Source organism: Condylostylus longicornis, unplaced genomic scaffold (assembly GCF_029603195.1).
Source record: "Condylostylus longicornis isolate FDR11 unplaced genomic scaffold, ASM2960319v2 ptg000048l, whole genome shotgun sequence".
In the NCBI taxonomy this organism is placed as follows: domain Eukaryota; kingdom Metazoa; phylum Arthropoda; class Insecta; order Diptera; family Dolichopodidae; genus Condylostylus; species Condylostylus longicornis.
In genome coordinates this window covers 7,222,728-7,242,097 of record NW_026578017.1, presented here as the reverse complement: position 1 = coordinate 7,242,097, position 19,370 = coordinate 7,222,728, and the positions used below count along the sequence as shown (strand labels likewise).

At 26.0% G+C, this 19,370-nt stretch overlaps 2 protein-coding genes across 2 annotated transcripts; both read left to right on the top strand.

The window, feature by feature from the left end:
- The first annotated feature begins 30 nt into the window (after positions 1–30).
- Positions 31–8,350, top strand: LOC129610828 (uncharacterized). The gene is made up of 12 exons (XM_055523579.1): positions 31–135; positions 581–737; positions 791–866; positions 3,120–3,210; positions 3,276–3,631; positions 3,692–4,527; positions 4,888–4,991; positions 5,752–5,983; positions 6,255–6,491; positions 7,168–7,691; positions 7,902–8,058; positions 8,165–8,350. Exons 1-12 carry the CDS (start codon positions 62–64, stop codon positions 8,348–8,350), a joined length of 3,030 nt encoding a protein of 1,009 aa, XP_055379554.1. The 5' UTR covers positions 31–61.
- Positions 8,351–8,923: 573 nt separating this feature from the next.
- On the top strand, positions 8,924–19,233 carry LOC129610827 (integrin alpha-PS3-like). Its single transcript, XM_055523578.1, has 8 exons — positions 8,924–8,978; positions 11,963–12,065; positions 12,135–13,799; positions 14,265–14,475; positions 14,532–14,768; positions 15,119–15,448; positions 15,769–15,909; positions 16,036–19,233. Exons 1-8 carry the CDS (start codon positions 8,924–8,926, stop codon positions 16,237–16,239), a joined length of 2,946 nt encoding a protein of 981 aa, XP_055379553.1. The 3' UTR covers positions 16,240–19,233.
- The last annotated feature ends 137 nt before the right edge of the window (positions 19,234–19,370 follow it).

The window sequence follows — 19,370 nt, the reverse complement described above, 5'->3', positions numbered from 1 at the left end:
AAACCAAAAGGTGGAAATGTCAATAAATTTTGCACTTGATTTAGAAAATATTGAAAAAATAATGGAAAAGACTGGAAAGGAATATTTTTTGTATAAAATTGATATTGGTGTTATGAAAAATCGAAGAAAATGGAGGTAAGGATCGGTTTCAAAGTTAACAATATGAACGAAAAATTTAAATTTTAGAAAGAGTATTTTGTTAAAGAAAAAAAAAATTTTTAATATTAAGTGTGAATTGAAATAACAAAATTGATTTTTTGAATCATGTTCCCGAAAATTCACGTAGGAGTTCTTAAATTTAAGAATCATTTAAACGAAAGACCTTGGAAAATATTTGAAATCGTTTTTGGAACTGTTCAATTTGAAATTCCATAACTCCTTTTAAAATTATTTGCTTCTTATAATTGCTACTTAGTTTATAATAGCTTCGAATGATTAAACCGAATGACTAAAACATAAGACTTATATCTTATGTTTTTACAAAATTTCTGTCCACATTATAAAGTCCAGAATTTAGTTTAAAAATTAAATAAAGTATAGAGAATCAAATATAAAATTAAAAATAAATTTTTTTTAACAGTCACAGCAAAAATAAAGTGTCAGTTTCAATACGAACAGCTGTCCATGATATTTTGATAATTAAACAACCAGTAACAAAAACTCCTGCCTGGCTTTATGCTGTTTCATTTCTGAGTGGAGCTATTATATATTTTTTAATTGGATTACTTTTGTATAAGGTAGAATATTGCTTTAAATTTAAATATTTTATGAATACAAATTTTATTTAAAGGTTGGATTTTTTAAAAGGAAACGGCATCATGGAAGCGTAGAACCTGATCGACCTTTTAGTATAACAGATTTACAAAGTCCCCCACCAATAGAACAACTAAAAGAAGGATTTTATTCAAATAATTTTATGACAGATGAATTTTAATTGTTTTGTTTTATAATTCACAAATTATTTTGTCGCTTGAGTGCAGTTTTGTTCCATATATGCAATCCGTTTCATTTGCTATTTAGTTTAGTCTTATGAATAAACCAATTTGCATCCACCTCTGAAAGTCTTTTTGAAAATATTTAAAAGTTTCTTTCCATAAAAGGGTATAATATTGAAAAGTGTTGACCATAAATTCATCAATTAAGTTACACAATTAAATTCTAAATTTCTATATAAATAAAATATAAGGGTTCACATTCTGTTCTATTAAAAATTGCGTTCAAAATGGCTATTGAACAAATTAATTAATAAGTACAATTAAAAAGGTTTTCAGATTAAGGTAAACGTAGATTTAAAAATAACTTTAATAAAAAACTTGGATGACTTTTCATTTATATATGTGTAGCTTTCCTTGGAGAAATTTATAAATCGCTTAAATAATGGCATAGTTTTAATGATAGAAACATTTTGAAAGGTGAAGGAAAATCAAACTTTTTCATATTTCATGTTTTAAATTTCAATTTTTTGATCTCGCGATTCTTTACTCATATGATACAAGATATTATGAGAAATAATGAAGCGTGAAGAACCAAGGTTCGTTTTTATTTTGTTCCTTTTTTGATCTTCATACATGAATACAAATCATAGAAAGTGCATATGGATCAAAATTGCGTTGGACTTCTTTTATCATAACTTGCTATTACTTTCGAACCCTGCTTCGAAATTAAATGAAACTTTGTATTCAAAACCTGAAAAAACTATAATCAAACTCCTAATAGTTTTTAAATCCAATGCTGCTAAAAATCAAACGTATTTTTCTCAATTCCAGAAATATGTCGTATGGATCTAAATTGCACTTAGCCGACATAATATAATTTTATTAATATATGATTTTAAAGTAAATTAAATAAATAAATAAATAAAACACAAAATGTGTAAGCAAAATTACTCCTCTTATGGAATGCGTTCACTATTTAAATTCTAAACTATTGTTCAAATTTTTAACCACAAAAATAATAAATTTATGAAGGTTGCAAATAAAAATAATTTTTTTCCTTATTTTGTCCCATATGTTCGAAATATTGTTTAATATATTTTTAGCACTTTTCCAAAAAACTTTTGGAAAAAATGTTTATTAGTTTAGTTCTGTCTGACCGCCTGTCCGTCCGAGGACATGCCTACAAGTATACATCTTTGGAGAAAGAAAATTTCATATGTGCATTGATCTCTACTGGAAACTTATTTCCGTAGAAGAAAATTTTTATCTACCTCCCCCCTTTAAGAGTTATAGTCCACAAAAACCTTAAAAATGCCACTTTTTAACTATTTATTGTAACTAAACCATAAGCGTCTTATATCGCGGCGTAGCATGTTTGAACTTGACAAAAAAAAACGGCTGATGAAATTTACCGCTATCTAAAATTCGTTTTTCCCAAATTTTTGATATCGTTTTTCTTCTAGACTGCGGTTTGTAGGAGTCTGATATTTTAGCAGCTTTTAGACACTAATACATACTTTAGTACAATAAATTTTCTACCTACATCTCCTTTCAAGTTATTGCCTCTCGAAATTTGTAAAATTCTAATTTTCGGCACCTTATATTTTCGAAACTGTAAACTTTTCCAAATTTCTATGAATGCAGAAAGTTAACGGTAATTCGCTATTAAGAAATTTAATTATTTTTCTTGATTCACGCGATCAACCATTAAATTCGAGCATTATGTTATTGTCTCTTTAAATATTTTTTATTTCAAACATTGCATGTGTTATTAATCCTAAATGTATGCAAATATTTGAAATAATTTAGTATATGAATGAAAGTAATATTGTAATAATGTAGTATCTACATAGATTGGTATTAAAAGCCGAATTTTCAGTTGTTGAAGGAAAAAGTGCTACATTACAAACCATTTGTTTAATCTCACTTTATTCAAAATTGTTATGAAAGCTCAACATCGGCTTTCATTTGCGGTTGTATAAATTTAAACATAAACCGAATTTGAATACTGAAACACCGATGATATGATAAAGTAAAATCAGTGTAGTTCAAAGTTTTGGTCATTTTAGATAACATTAAAAGAAATTTTTTCCAAAAAAAAATTAAAAAATATGAAAATAATTTTAATAAATTTTTTATTAATTCACAAATTATTTTGTATAATTTGCTATAATATATCTCCAGTTCCAAATTTTGTATATACACAAAATAAAAATATTTCTACTGGAGCAAAACCAAGTTATTTCGGATTAAGTTTATTATTACAGAAAGATAGGTACAAATAATTTCTTGATTCAATTCATTTTAAAATTTAATAGCAACTAATCTGTAAAAGTTTAGAATTTTGGTTGGTGCTCCAAGAGCTAATTCAAGTCTTGCAAGTCAAGAAAGTATTAATGAATCAGGTTTGTTATATATTTGTTCGGTTACTGAAAACAAAGAGGAATGCAAACCATTTGTTCTTGAAAAAAACGGAAATATAAAATATGGGCCGGAAAATGAAACAGAAAGGAGAGATAATCAATGGCTTGGTGCTTCAATTTCAGGAAATGTTATAGGTAAACAAAATGGAGATAATCCTTTTATGGTATGTGCGCCGCTTGTTAAAACATTCAAATATTTTCGTATTTCCGGAGTATGTTACATTCAAAGAAATATTAAAACTGATTCTAAAAAGTACAAACAAAGCTTGCCAGGTATTATAATATTTGTTTATTAAAAATTGTAATAGAAATTTAATTAAATTATTTATTCAGATTATGAAAAATATAAACATTATAGCCGTATGTTTCTAAATCTTGGTTTTAGTAGTCATTGGATTAAAGAACGAGAAATTTTTCTGACTGGGACACCAACCTGTGATGGAAATCGTGGTGCATTTACTCATTATAATTTAAATAATGGTAAAGGAAAACTTGTTGATTCAGTAACTCAAAGTGATTCTTATGGCGGCTATTCTATTACATCTGGTATACTTAATAAAAATGGTGCAATATCTTATATTATTAGTGCTCCACGTTATAAAGGTGTCGGTAATGTTATTGTAGTTAATGAAAATAATTTAAACAAAAGGGAACGAGTATTAACAGGTTCACAACCTTATGAATATTTTGGTTATTCCGTTATAGCAACAGATATAAATCAAGATGGACTTTCTGATATTATTGTATCAGCACCATTTTATTCATTAAAAAATCGTTATGAAGTTGGTGCTATTTATATATACGATAGTATTAACAATTATAAAAAAAAAGAAATAATTGTTGCTCCAAGTAAATTTTCATATGGTAGATTTGGTTTATCTTTAGCTTCATTAGGTGATATTAATTTAGATGGATATAATGATATTGCTGTAGGAGCACCATATGAAAAAAATGGAAAAGTTTATATATATCAAGGCAGTTCAAATGGTTTATATGCAATACCATTACAAATTCTTGAATCACCAAAATTTTCTGATGAAATACACCTAAAACATAATTTTGGTTTTACAATATCAAATGGTGCCGACATCGATAGTAATGGTGTAAATGATATTGTGGTTTCAGCTGTTAATATTGATACAGTTTACCTTTATAAAGCATATCCAATTGTAAGTGTAGATATTTTTTTTGAAAATCTTCCGGAATTCATTCATTATACAAAACCGAATATTGAATTCAAAACTTGTATACGCTTTACAACTTTAAAAAATGAATTTAATGGGATTTTAAAATTTAATTTAACATTAAATTTAAACCCAATGGATAAAAGGATTAAATTTGCATATAATGCAACAAAAACTATAAGTGAAATTGATTTACAACAAAATCAAATTAAATGTAGTCAACATACAGCAACAATTGAACACGAAGAAAGGGAGAAACCTTTTGTATTAAAATTATATTATGACCTTATTCAAAAAAAATTTGAAAAAGATTTTTGCAATAATTGTGTTGTAATTCATCCAAAGGACAAATATAAATCAGTTAATCAAGAATTATACATAAAGCATTTATGTGATGGAAATCGTACCTGTAATTCTAATCTTAAAGTTGAAATTGAAAAATCTGGAAGGTATGTGTGTAGTTTACCGTCACCATAATGTAAGTGTGTGTGATACATATATGATAAAAAAAACGGTCCCGATTTCAGCATAATTCAAATAGAAATTAATAATTCCCTTTTTAAAGTGTTTCTATCGGACGCATTCCATAAAATAATGGTAACATTTTGATTGTGTAAATGTAAAAGAACTAATTTCAAACTTTTTATGGAAATCAGAGTCTAGAAATCGAATTTCCAAAATACAATTAAATTAATATTTTTAAGGTGAAAGTTATATATTTTCGTAAAACTTGAAATTTGTCTTATTCGGTTTTCATGGATGTAATCTAATACATAGAAAATGCGGTTGGACCGCGTAAAAATGTTTTGAATTACACACTATTCGATTATTATTGGCATTGTTTTGAAAAATAATTTCATACATGAAATTTATTAATATTCCGAAAATACAATAAAACAATTACCCCGATATCAAAAATATATTCATTTCAATGATTATTTAAAAACTTGAGTTACGTAACGTATTGGCACATTACGTAATATTTATTATTATTTAAGTGAATATTTTTAAAATATATTTTTGGAAGTAAAGGGCGCTCATATAATGCTACTCGTGTTTTATAATAAATTTTGTTCAAAGTTTAATATTTCCTGTGTTAGCTATATGGGTGACTTTAGGGGACGAACTCTTCCTAGAATGTATTTTTATTATTATTTTTGAAGTACATAGAGTAAAATAATTATATTAAATTTTTCTAAATAAATTTAGGAGTATACTGCTTGTGGATCTGAATCGATATTTAACAGTAAGTTTTAAAACACAGAATTTGGTGGGGAATGATCCTGCATATTTACCACGCATAAATATAACAACAAATCAAAATATACCTCTATATAAGGAATCTTCTAAGTGTAAAATGTTGAATCTTCAAAATAAAGAACGAATATTGCAATGTGCTTTATCGAATGAGGAAAATTTGGTCCTGCAACAAAATGAAACGGTATTTAATATAAAATTTTTATTTCTTGTTACAATTCCCTTTTTTTATAAATAAATGTAATTTATTTTTAAATGCTTTAAGTAACCCTTATTATACCTTGTTACTTATAAATAAAATAAATTTTACCTTGTTAAAGAATATTGATGTTATAGTGATCGGACATTGTAGACTCAAAAAATTAAATAGAAAATCGAAATTTTTTATTACCTTAAATTAAAATTAAAACAAAATTTATTAAAATATTTCATTAATTTGAATTTTTTATTTGCAGCAAATTTTGAATTTAACTTTTGATATTTCTAATTTGAAAGGATCAAAATTGATTTTTAAAGCGACTGTCTCCAGTTCAAGCAATGAAATTGATCATAGTGATAATGTTGCTAGTTTAACATTTGCAATTGTTGGATGTGGTGATATAGAAGTTATTGAAACATCTCTTGAGGGCTCTCAGTTTATTAATTTGTATGAAGGTGAAGAACAAATGATAGAATTTGAGAAAACATTTCAAGTAAGTTTTAACATTATTGCAACTCTCACATAAGTATACAGCCATAACTATAGGCGATAGTTAGAAGTGGATGTCCGCGTTGTACTAATTGTATTTGAATTTTCAATTTTGAAATTAAACTCAACTCCGATTTTTTTTTTTTATGAAATATTACTTGTTTTTAATAATTGTTTGTGTTTTGGATTTTACTTGTAAAGAAAGTCGGCAATTCAATTTATTTTAATTCAAATAATTTTATTTATCTGTCTGCAGGTGTATGTCAGCTTACAAAGCTAACTAAAGAAAATTGTGTACTCTTAACATCGAACGTTGAAATTTTCAAAAAAGGGTCTCTACTAGAAACTTATTTGTGCAGAACTTCTCTGTTTCGGCGCTTTGCTTTTCCGAAACTGCAAACTTTTCAAATTTCTATTAAAGTAAAAAACTAAGGGTAAATGCATCGAAAATTCTAACTATTTTCACTTGTTCAAGAGAAAAGTGTTACTTTAGAATTTATTTTTTTAAAATGATTACAGTTTCCGAATTCTTAAAAATTTATAACCATTTTTTAATGTATCTGTTTCTAAATATTGGAGTGAATAATTTCGATGACGCAATATAATTGTATAAAATACAATTTAATTAAATATAATTTTTTATAAATTTCCGATTTAACCAAATTTAATTTTGATTTCAGATAAAAAATGCTGGACCAAGTACACTGACTAATTTAAATTTTAGCATTCAATATCCAATTGTATCAAATTTCAATTCAAGTAAAATCATATCACCAGTTCAACCACTTAAACTGTTTTTGAATGATGAAGTTAAACTAAATCTAAATGAAATAAATGATATTGGTAATAACAATAATAGTGGTAACAGTTCTATTGAATTGCTTAACTCACGCAAAGAACGCAGTGCTGTTATTGAGGGTGTTTGCATAGATACTACACATTGGTTGCCAAGTTTATATTCAGAATTCATAAAAGTTATTCCGTTCGAAAATAAAATCGAATTTGATACGATTTCTTCCGAAAATTTACATACTAAGTCTTTCATAATTGACAAGCTAAAGACATCATCGACAAGTGTTTCTGAAATTATAATCAAATTTAAAGTGAATCAAAAAGATTTATGGAATTTATTGAAAAAATATAATACTGAGTTTTTCATATATAAATTGAATTTCATCGCTAGCAGCCAGCTTTGTTCAAACGCGTAAGTATTACAAAAAACCGTCCAGATTAAAATAAAAACAGAGAAAGTTATATTTTAATTAATAGACGTTACTGTTAGAAAAACTATTAGCGTAGCATTTGTTTTTTAAATTTTTGGGCATATTTGTAGGTTACTGTATTATGTAAATCAAAGTTGAATTATTTTGTTCTTTCTTGCTTCTTTAATAAAATATTCCTTTTAATTTTACAGAGACGATTGTACACCGACTATATTCACTTTTCGATCAAAAGTTGAAGAAATTATCATAAAAACTGTTCCCATACAGAAATCTGAAATTTGGATTTATGCTGTTTCATTCGTTATAGGTTTAATAGTCTATTTTCTAATTGCTTTTCTATTTTATAAGGTAAGTGTTCCAAGAAGTCTAACTCATTTTAAGTGAATAAATTAAACTGCATTAATATTTATTTAAGTAACTCAAACCGAAATGACAAAACTTAAATATTTTTTAGCTTGGATTTTTCAAAAGGAAAAAACATGAGGAAGTTAAAGATTTCAAAAGGCAAAGTATTATGAGACAATCAATGAGAATTACAGCAATTCCAGATGGATTCGACCCACGTCATGTCAGCGGTATATTACAGTTAAACCAAAATGATGACCTTATAACAGAAGAAATAGAAGAGGATTCAATGTAAAAAATATAAAAGGTTTAGTTCTGAAACCGGACATATCTGTTTAGTTATTAATTATGTTGAGAATAATTACGTGTAATAAAAATAAATATTTCTTTATTAATTCTAATATTATTTCTGTAAAACTTACTCTTAACACGGTCCCTGTCCCAATACAAAATTGACGGACAAGTCCAATAGGGTTTTTTGAATAATTTGTTTTTTGTAGTCATACTGAAACTGTTTTTGTACTGTACAGTTCCGTTACGTCCAGTCGAATAATTTGCTTTAGAAGTTTCATATACCCCCTGACGCACATATGGCTCAGGAACATATCAGTGCTTATCAAGCGCACGTTTCCTGAACCATATGTGGCTCAGCGGACAGGGAATGTGTTAATAATAATTTTGACTAAACATGGTTTTTTAACTTAGTTTTAAATTGAATTAAAACCAGTCGTATGATTGCTTCAAAAAACGACTGGAACATTCTTGTTAATGATTGGTTTAATATAGAGGTGTGATAAATATTCACGTTCAAAATAGAACGAATAAGGTTTCTCATAAAGTTTAAATTTAGAAAATGTTTTAGACAGTCATGAGGCAAACCAAAAATTCACAGTTATATTACGATAAATTTGAATTAAACCAAAGTAATTTTGTAAAGCAGCCCATTTCTGAGTAAAAACGCTTACAAATTAAAATTCCGGAGAATTTACCATTATGCATTTGGTTTTATTTTAAATTTGATGAGTCTTAACATTTCAAAGTAATGAATGAGTTTCCAAATATTAAAATTCCCTAATTTTGAATTCACACAAGAAAAGCCGCTTCTTCTCTATACGTTTGCCGAATTTAAGATATGTTTATATTTTTAGAACATAAATCGATGTGTCCCAAGGATATTATGGTAACTTATAAAATAAAATACAATTTTTCATTAAATAATTATCTTTTTGGTTAACGCTTTCTCTGCGTTTTGGCAATCCTATTTCGGTTCGTTCTTTTATAAGAAGTGTTGTCTTGGCAATAAATATCCTCTGCAATTCCGTCGTAGTTGCTTGAATTCTCATTTTCATGTTTTAAATTTTCAACAGAATTATGATATGCTTCGATAATGTTACCGGATGTGCACAGTGATATCAAATCTTTATATTTAACTACGGATATCAGTAAACTTTGTGAAAACAATAGGTATAAGGTAAGAAAACTTACATTATTTTCTTACATACCGAATTGTTTTGCTGTACATTTTTTCATCAAATCAAATTTTACGCTTTCAAAAACAAAAACTTTTTTCAATATGAATTTTTCAAATTTTGTTCCATTCCAGTTCAATAGTTTTACTATTCCAATATCCTATGAGAAAAAGTTCTTTGAAATTAAAGGAATTCAATAATTTCCCTAACATTATAAATATTTCCGACCTTCTTGTTTAGCATTTCTGACTATAAAATGCCATTCTTCTGGTATATACAACGCTTTTCCCTTAGATTATCTCTTAATTGTCGCTTGAACGCTATTATTTTCATTTAGAGTGTGGTCATGTTCGAGAGCTCAATGTTATTGATATAATTATGCTTAATAGGGTAAATTAAAGCCGCAAAAACTGTTCTATTTTTGTTCTGTCTACTGCAAGTATCTGCCCACAAACAGAAATCCGTTATCCCGTCTGTTTCTTTCTCATTAGCATTACTTAAGAAGATATTTTGTTAACACCTCCCTATGATATTGTCTATAACATATTCCACATATAGGAAAACTATTCTTTTTTCCTAAATCAAAGACACGCAATTATATCTCCTCAGTTTTTGCTTGTAATAAAACGTGCCTACTTTGCTGTAAGGCGAAAAAAGAAGATTATTAAAAAAGTGACATTTTAAAGATTTTAAGGTGAAGGTACATTAAATATTTTTTTTTATGAGTAGGTTTCTTAATTTTCAATGGATGTTGGATTCCATATTCAAATTGCAATTTGCAGTATATGCAGGTAAAGCTTAAAGGTGTGGTTCGTAGTTGTAAAAAAATTATTTATAGTTCGTGTGTCACTAATAAATTTTCCAAGCGCGATCAATACGCTCAGTTTAACTTGATGAAAGTATTTAATGTTCGCATATACAATTCAAATTCATATCAAGTTAAATGAATTTAAAATAAAGTAGACATAAACTTTTTAAAATCTAAAACTTATTCAGCTTTACACTGCTCAAGTTTAATATAAAAATTTTAAATATTTTATTAATAAATAATTCGCTGAGTAATAGAAAGTTTGTGGTTTTCGAAAATGTCAACCATAAACATGTTGTGTTTCAAAATTTAATTCATTTTCATACTTGCAATGTTTATAAAAGTAAAATAAATTTTGATGTTGTATTTCTATATTTTTTTGAAATATTTGTTTAATGGAATTATAAGTAACCGTTGCGTTTTGGATACAGGAAAAAAATGCAAAAATTCCATACTCTAAGCTCATTTCAATAAACTTTTTTATCATTAATTTCTCTAAAATTTTTACAGTTTACATAAATTAAATACGGTTTGCATAAGTAATATTCCAAATAATTATGCAAATACAAAGAAATTATTTCAAACACATATGTTTGTACGACTTTAAAATTAATTGTATAGAAAATATAAGTATTACTGTGGATATAGGAAATATAATTACTGTGGTTCCTCCGTTTCTAAATATTTGTAAAAAGTAAATTCTTATAAGGTTAGAATTGTAAAGAAATTATTCGTACTACATATAGGGCTCATATTACAAGAAAACTCTTGCTGACTGTTATTAAATTCTTGGTTGTAGGCTCATTAAGGGAATTATAATTATATAAAAGTTTTGAAATTTTATACGATGCCCATACTTTATATTGACTCTTAGAATTTTTTGACATTAGTTTAGTTTTAAAGGACTTCGTAGTTACTGACAACGAAATAGTTGACTATATTTACTTCCATTTGCAACATAATAGAGTCGACGTTAGAATTTCTGCGACCTGATATATTTCTCTGTTTCAGACGCAGGGAAAAATTCGAGATATTGGAAGTATTTCTTCAATTCGTCCTTTCCGCTCAGTGCAAAGTAATCAAAAGAGTGGCAGTGGACAAAAAGACTATGTACTTTAGAAAAATACTTCCCAACCAAGTTGTACTTATGGAGAGTATATTGCATTTCTATAAAAGCCAAGGTTCGAACATGAGCTTTGAATAGGATTACATTATGATTCTTATAAAAATTCTCAATTTTTATCTTATGGTTAGCAAGATATTTTATTTCAAAACAAATTCTTAACACACACTTTCATATTGAGGAGCTAAATAATTTCAATAAATCTACATAATATGATAGAACTTGTATTTTAATACGTCGCTAACGCATACATGTACACCCATTTTAAACTATCAACTATTTGTGATTGCCTGGATATTGTGGTTGTATTGTATTTTTCCCTTGAATCAGCCCTTTTGATATAAATTTATTTATATATTACTAATTTTCAAAATCACTAGTTTTGTAATGTGGAGCGCAGGAAATACTTTATTTTCTGATAATTTGTAAAAATGCAAAAATTATACTTCATATACTTCGTAATAAATTATTTTTTTGGAAGTATATTTTCATTCAATATTTCACCAGTGCCTAACATATATCATTCTAAACCTTTTTCAAGAGAAACAGATCCACCACTAAGAGACAGACCATCTTATTTTGGATTCAGTTTATTACTACGGCAAAATAGGTAACTTAACTTAAATGAATAGTTTAATAATTTTCAATAATAATTTAATTTTTGTACACATGTGTAAAGCATTTTAATTGGAGCTCCTAGAGCAAGTTCAACATTTCCTGATCAATCTGCAATTATTGAACCAGGAGCATTATATAAATGCTCCGTTTCCTTTAATAATTCATGTGAAGTCATAGCTATTGACCCAAATGATAACGTGAATAATAAGCCGGAAAGAAATACTGAAATTAAACATCAACAATGGTTGGGAGCAACAATATCAGGAGATAAAACTGAAACAGAAGATAAATCAACTTTTATAATTTGTGCCCCCTCAATTAGAACACGACGTTTTTTTCTAACTTTTGGAATATGTTATGTATATAAAGAAGGTGAACCCGTATTGAAATACAAACCATTTATAAATGAAATTATTTCAAATGAATTCGTTCGAAATTTAAAAGCTATTGCTAATTTTGGAATGAGTAGCTACTGGATTAAGGAACGTAATTTATATTTAGTAGGAGCACCGATGAAAAATTTAATTGGCACGTATGTTCGCATTAACGTTAACCGTAATATTTTTCAAAAATCGGATAATTTAGATCATAGCTTTGATGACACTTTGGTGGGATATTCCGTATCTGCAGGTGTTTTCGATAAGGAAAATACTGTTTCCTATGTAATATCGGCACCAAAATATTCAGGGCAGGGAACTGTATTAGTTATAAATGAAGCGATGGCTGGTAAAAAAAGTATATTTCTAAAAGGAACGCAAAAGTATGAGTATTTCGGTTACAGCATACTTACAGAAGATTTGAATAATGATGGAATTTCTGATATTATTGTATCAGCACCATTTTATTCAATTAAAGATAGACCGGAAACTGGAGCAATTTACTTTTTTAATGGTAAAACATTAACGAACAATATAAATAAAATTATAACAGCACCAAAACGAGAAATACGTGCAAAATTTGGCTCTTCTTTAGCATCACTCGGAGATATTAATCTTGATGGTTACAATGACATAGCTGTAGGTGCTCCATATATAGAAAATGGTAAAGTTTTTATATATCATGGCAGTGCAGAAGGCATAAATTCAAGACCAACTCAAATTATTGAAGCTCCTCTATTTGAAGCAACTTCACGACCAAATTATTTTGGATATGCAATATCAGGTGGTGTAGATATAGATAGAAATGGTGTTAATGATATCGCAATATCTTCATTAAATAGTGATACCGTTTACTTATATAGAACATATGATATAACGAATGTAAACCTTTTTTTTGAAAATTTTCCTCAATTTATACATTTCACTAAAACAAGTACAACAATAACAGCATGTATAAAATTTTCAATAGTACCTAAGGAAAATTTTGGAGGAAAGAAAAATTTAACATTTAATTTGATTTTGAAACTAGATCGAATTGATAATAGAATAAAATTCAATGATGGTTCAACACAGAAAATAGATACAATAGTTCTTACGGCCGATCAAAAAGAATGTAGAAATCATTCAATTCATATAGAACATGCTGAAAATAGAAAATCTTATAGTTTACAATTAACTTATGAACATATTCAAGATAAACTTGAAGAAAATTTTTGTGAAGAATGTGCAGTGGTTCATCCGGATGATCATAATAAAATAGTTAATAGAGAATTATTTATACGGCATAGCTGTGGAAATAACAGCGTATGTAATTCTAATCTGAAGGTCGAAATATTTACTGAAATAAAGTAAGTATCTGTAATGTAATCAAAAATTTTTAGAATGACATCCAGAAAAGCTGATAGAATAGATTTTCTTTATTAATTATTTAATATTTATATTAATATTTAATTTATTTTGCCCGTTTAAAAACCACGAAAAATTTCCTAACTTATTTTACTAACTTAATTTGCAACGGTACCTTAGATTTTGTATAAAGTAAGTAATATCCAGCTTTATTAACATTTTTCTGAGTTCTACAATAGCTGATAACGAATTCCACTAGACTAACTTCTTTATTATTAAATGAAATTTTAGGTCGATGGAAATATATTTAATTAATTAAATTAGTTTTCTTAAAGAATTTTTCCAGCCTAGCGCTAGATTAATAAAGAAATATTTTGATAAAATCAATATTCGAACCTTAAATTCATTTGTTTTCAACAAAATATCTATTACAACCATATACTAAAATAGAGTATTAATTTTTCCAGTCGGCCACTTATTTTAAATAAAGATCGATATTTGAATGTTTCCGTAAAAATAACTAATTATATTGATGCCGCATACTTACCACGAGTAAAAATTTCGAATAAACATAATTTATCATTAACTCAAATTCCGCCATCATGCTCTGAAAGGATGTCGATTTTGCAATGCAACTTATGGAATGAACAATTATATATTATGAAACATAAACAATTGGTAATCAACAGTACATATAAAACAAGAACTGCAATAATAGTAAAATTTATTTCTAGAAAATCTTCAACATGATTTTTGATATATCAAATTTTGAAGGATCAGAGTTAACAATTGAAGCGCATGCATCAAGTTTGAGCAACGAAATAGATGAAAGCGATAATAACGATAATTTAAGGCTCACGATTTTGAGATGCAATAAAGTGGAAATAATTGAAGTGTCAAGTATCGAATCGCAAACATTGCACTTATATGATAATCAGTTAAAAGATTTTGTTCTAGAAAAAACGTTTGAGGTAATATATTCTTCTATAAAATACGTTATAAATAAAACATTTTTAATAACCCTTTCTCCAGTAAAATGATCAAGCTTTGAAATTAAATATTTCTTCCTATACCCATGGTGTATAATATAGGAATCTCTATATTTTTAAAGTGAAGGTTTTTAAAAATATGTTTGCTTTCTTAAATTTTTTCTACCTACTGCACTAATGCTCATTTTTCAGCAACTTGTTTTTGCGTAAGAATTGAATGAATTTATATAGCCATAAAATGAGATTGGTGTATTAGAGATTCTAAAGCACTTCAAATTAAGATGCATTTTAACTATACCGACACAATTTTAATTTCATTTTGTTCTTAACAGGTTCACAATTTTGGACCTAGTCCATTGTATAATGCCACATTTTCAATAATATATCCCGCTGTTTATGAGATGTTTCTTTCACCAGTACAACCATTAGAAGAAAATTTTTACATGAATGGTATTAACGAATTGGAAGTTTTTGAAAATAGTTTTGATATCATGAAAAATTCATCGTCTACAAACATTTATGAATACCAATCGAATTTAAGAAGCTCTTTTTCAAATTTGTGTCAGTTTACGAAATTTGCGGATTTAATGAACTTCCAACATCAAATTGTACAAAATATTTCGAAAAATGAAACAGTGTTTTTTGATAAAGATCAAGATGAAGTAATTAAATTGAAAATTAAAACATATGAGCTAGAAAAATCGAAAATTGGAACTACAGATACATTAAAAATAGTAATGAAATTAAAAATTGATCAGCAAAAAGTTTGGGAGTTACTTGAAAAATATGACAAAAATATTTTTATTTACAATTTAAATTTTTTGGTCGAAGATACTGCATGTAGGAATAAGTAAGTACACATATATGAGTACAATATTTTGCATAAATTTTTCGTAACTTTATCTTTGAAATATTTAAAATTAATTATTTAAATTTGTTTCTTATTTTATAAATGAATGAATGGTACAGCTCGAATTGCGAGAGTTCATCAATTAATTTTCATACTGAAATTTATGAAATTGTAATGACAAGAGTTGTGACAACCAATTCAGCTTGGATTTATGGAGTATCATTTATTGTAGGGATTCTAGTATATTTAATAATTTCATTAATTTTGTATAAGGTAATAATTTTCACTTGTATCTTAGCTTTTTTGTTTTAATTTTTGAACAAAATATCATTGAGTAGTTTTAAAATAGATTCACAATGTAATTCTATGGAATCTACAATGAACATTATTTAATTTTAGGTCGGTTTCTTCAAGAGAAAAAAGCATGAAGAAGTTAAAGAATTTAGACGCCAAAGTTTAAGAAGACAATCAAGTGCTGCACGAACAAGTCAACAATCTCCTAATTCAGAAAATAATCAAATTGAACTATCGACAAAAGATGATTCGGAGCAAAATTTAGATTCACAAGTGAATTTGGAGCCCTTAGAAAATAATGCTTTATAAGTTTTCAATTTTTCTCATTTATTTTTATGATTTTTTAATTTTATCTTTCTGTTTTTTATTATTATGTATTATTCATATATATACTTTATATTGTCATAAACTATCAACATCACTTTTACATAAATATTTTTCATTTTAGAAATTAATAAGATTTTCTTTCCTATAGAAAATTTTTACGATTAAAATTTCTCGAAAATAAGATTTTAAAAATGAAATTAAAAATTAAAATTATACATATACATACATAGTTTCTATAAATTAATAAATATTTTCAATCTATAATATATAACTGTTTTTAAATTCGAATTAAATTTATTAATAACTGATATAAATAGAATTTTTTAAAGCTTAACATTAAGTCGTGAGAACAAGCATAAATAGTTTCTTTAAATAATTATTCCTTTATCAAAAAATCAAAATTCGGTCTTTGCAAAGATTTTAGCGCGTATGTTAATGATGAATAATATACGTACAAACATTTGCTGCAAACCTGTATACATTTTCTGATTTGAACTGTTACAGTGATCACATTCTAGCATTAAAATGTTAAAAAAATCATTTAAGAGTAATTTTAAAATTATAATTTTAATTTTTAGTTTAAACTACTGTATTTTTGCATTTGTCAAGAGGTTAATATAAGAAATTGCTGATTTGACATTGAAATATCAAACCCGCACACATGTCCTAGATTTTTATCCGAATCTAATATACAAGAATTATGATATTAAAAAAATTCATACCCATACAATCAATATTGTGGCGTAAATTTAATACGCACATATTTACTTTATAATACCTATGTATTCACAAATAAAGGATCTAAAAGAAATAATCTTATTCTTTAGCATGAGAATATTAGTAAATGCAATAATAACAAACTGTAAATGTATGTAAACTGTTATAGCAAATTTTTAGGATACAGAATATGTCCTAAAACAGGATAATGTTTGATTTTAATTAGTAGCTTTAAGATTATGGCTCGCCCTATCAGATCTATTCTAGATAATTTTTCTTTATTTGATTTTTAAATTTTTCGTTACATTAAAACATTAAATTTTTAATTAAATTAGTAATAAAAATAATATAAATTTTAAATTAACTTTTAAAAAATTGTGTGTTTCATCATGTTTTACAAAATATTGCCAGATTTTAAAAAAATAATTTACAAGGATTGAATGTATATTATATATAGACAATACGAACGAAGACAATTACAATAAAATATGAGATACTATATAAATGAAAACTACTTCTAGCCTGATATTTTATGCGAAATTACATAATTTGTTTTATTAAAATAACATTGAATAAATCAAACAGCTCTTATATTTTTATTATGGGTGGCAAAACATATAATTTTAAAGAAACTTTTTATGATAGTTTCACACTTTATAGTATTCAATTCTTTGTATTTATTTAATATTATATAATTATTTAGTATTAAAATTTTTTATTGAATCATATTTTTAACAATTCTGTTTACTTTCTGTACTTATTAATTTTTTTTCTTTATTTTTAGAAACGTTCATTTTTTTTAAACAATTATTATTTTGTATGTATAAATTTTTTGGATTTTTATAAATATTTTATATTCACTTATTGATTTAATATGTATGTGTACTTTGAAAACAATTTTTTTTATTTATTGCGTAAGTTTAATAATTATTTTAAACTTACACAAAAATAATAAAAATCGATAGCGAAGAATTCCACATGAAAGATATTTTGGTATCACAATTCTTAATTTATAGTTCAATAAATTCAAATAATACATGCGTATACAAAAATGTGATAAATTGAAATGTGATTAATTGTCCTGATTGGACTTAGTAAATTTTGATTTTATAAATTTATTCAAATATCTTAAAATTGTAAAATAAGAAAATTTTACAATAATTATCCATTCTAATTAATATTTCAGGAGAAACGAGGTATGGTTTAAAAATAAAAGCAATTTAAATAAAATTATGTTCTAATATAACTGATTTTCATATATTTTCCCGCCACTGCAATAAATTTATAGCTTCTGTAACAATAATATGTATGGACCAATCTTCAAATCTAATTTAATGATAATTAACCTGTCCTCAATTTTAAAATTGAAACTTCTAATTAATGATAAATTTATTTTAAACCGTTGTTGTTAATGTCAATTGAATTTTAAAGTTGTGATCGTGTATTTACTTTTCTGGCAAAGTACTCGTAAGAAGAAATTGAGTGACTGCCATTTATTTGTATAATGTAATTCTCGAATGAAACGAATTTTTTTATTGCGTATCTCGTACTTTCTAAAATTTATATAATATTTAGTTATTATTCCTTGTACTTCTGAAAGCAGTTGATATTTTCAAAGAGAGTGCGAAAATCCAATTGAAAAATTGAGTGATTTTATTAGAAAAATAAGAAAAATGAAATTTCAGACTTAAAAGTGAATAAAGAGACGAAAAAAAAAATGAAGTAGACAAATTCGTCTACAAGATTTTGTGGTTTAGGATGAAATTAACATGATAACATAAAGTTGTAATTAATTTGCAGATTTATGAACTTTAATTTTAGTTCTCTGCATTATTGGGAATTATTGTTAAAGCAAATCAATACTGTTATAAATAATATGCGAATTCAACTTTATTTACAGCTTTGTTTTAACTCGAATTTTCGGCAAAAATACTGGATAATCTGTTATACGTACATTCATATATGAGAATTGTGATTTATACCATTTGTATTCAAAATTTTAAATTGCATATTTTGTTTCATATTTGCTTTCCATCTTTGTCTTTCATACAAATTTTATATTAAATTTTCTAGATCAACTAATTTTATATATAATATTTTAATATATATTTTATACGTTTATAACTCTTAATATAATATTTTTTTTATTTTTGTTTTCAATTTACTATCAGCTATATTTTTGATACAAATTCACATACAAAAATTATTTCTAAAACATTAAAATAAAAGATCATAAAAAAACAAATATAACACGATATGATCTCATTTTTTTCCTTTTATTTTATTTAAAATTTAATTTTATTTTTGTTAAATAGTTGATCTTATATTTTGTTTTATATTAACATTATATAATATTTTTTATCTAAATATTTACAATTTATATTAAAAAACAAATT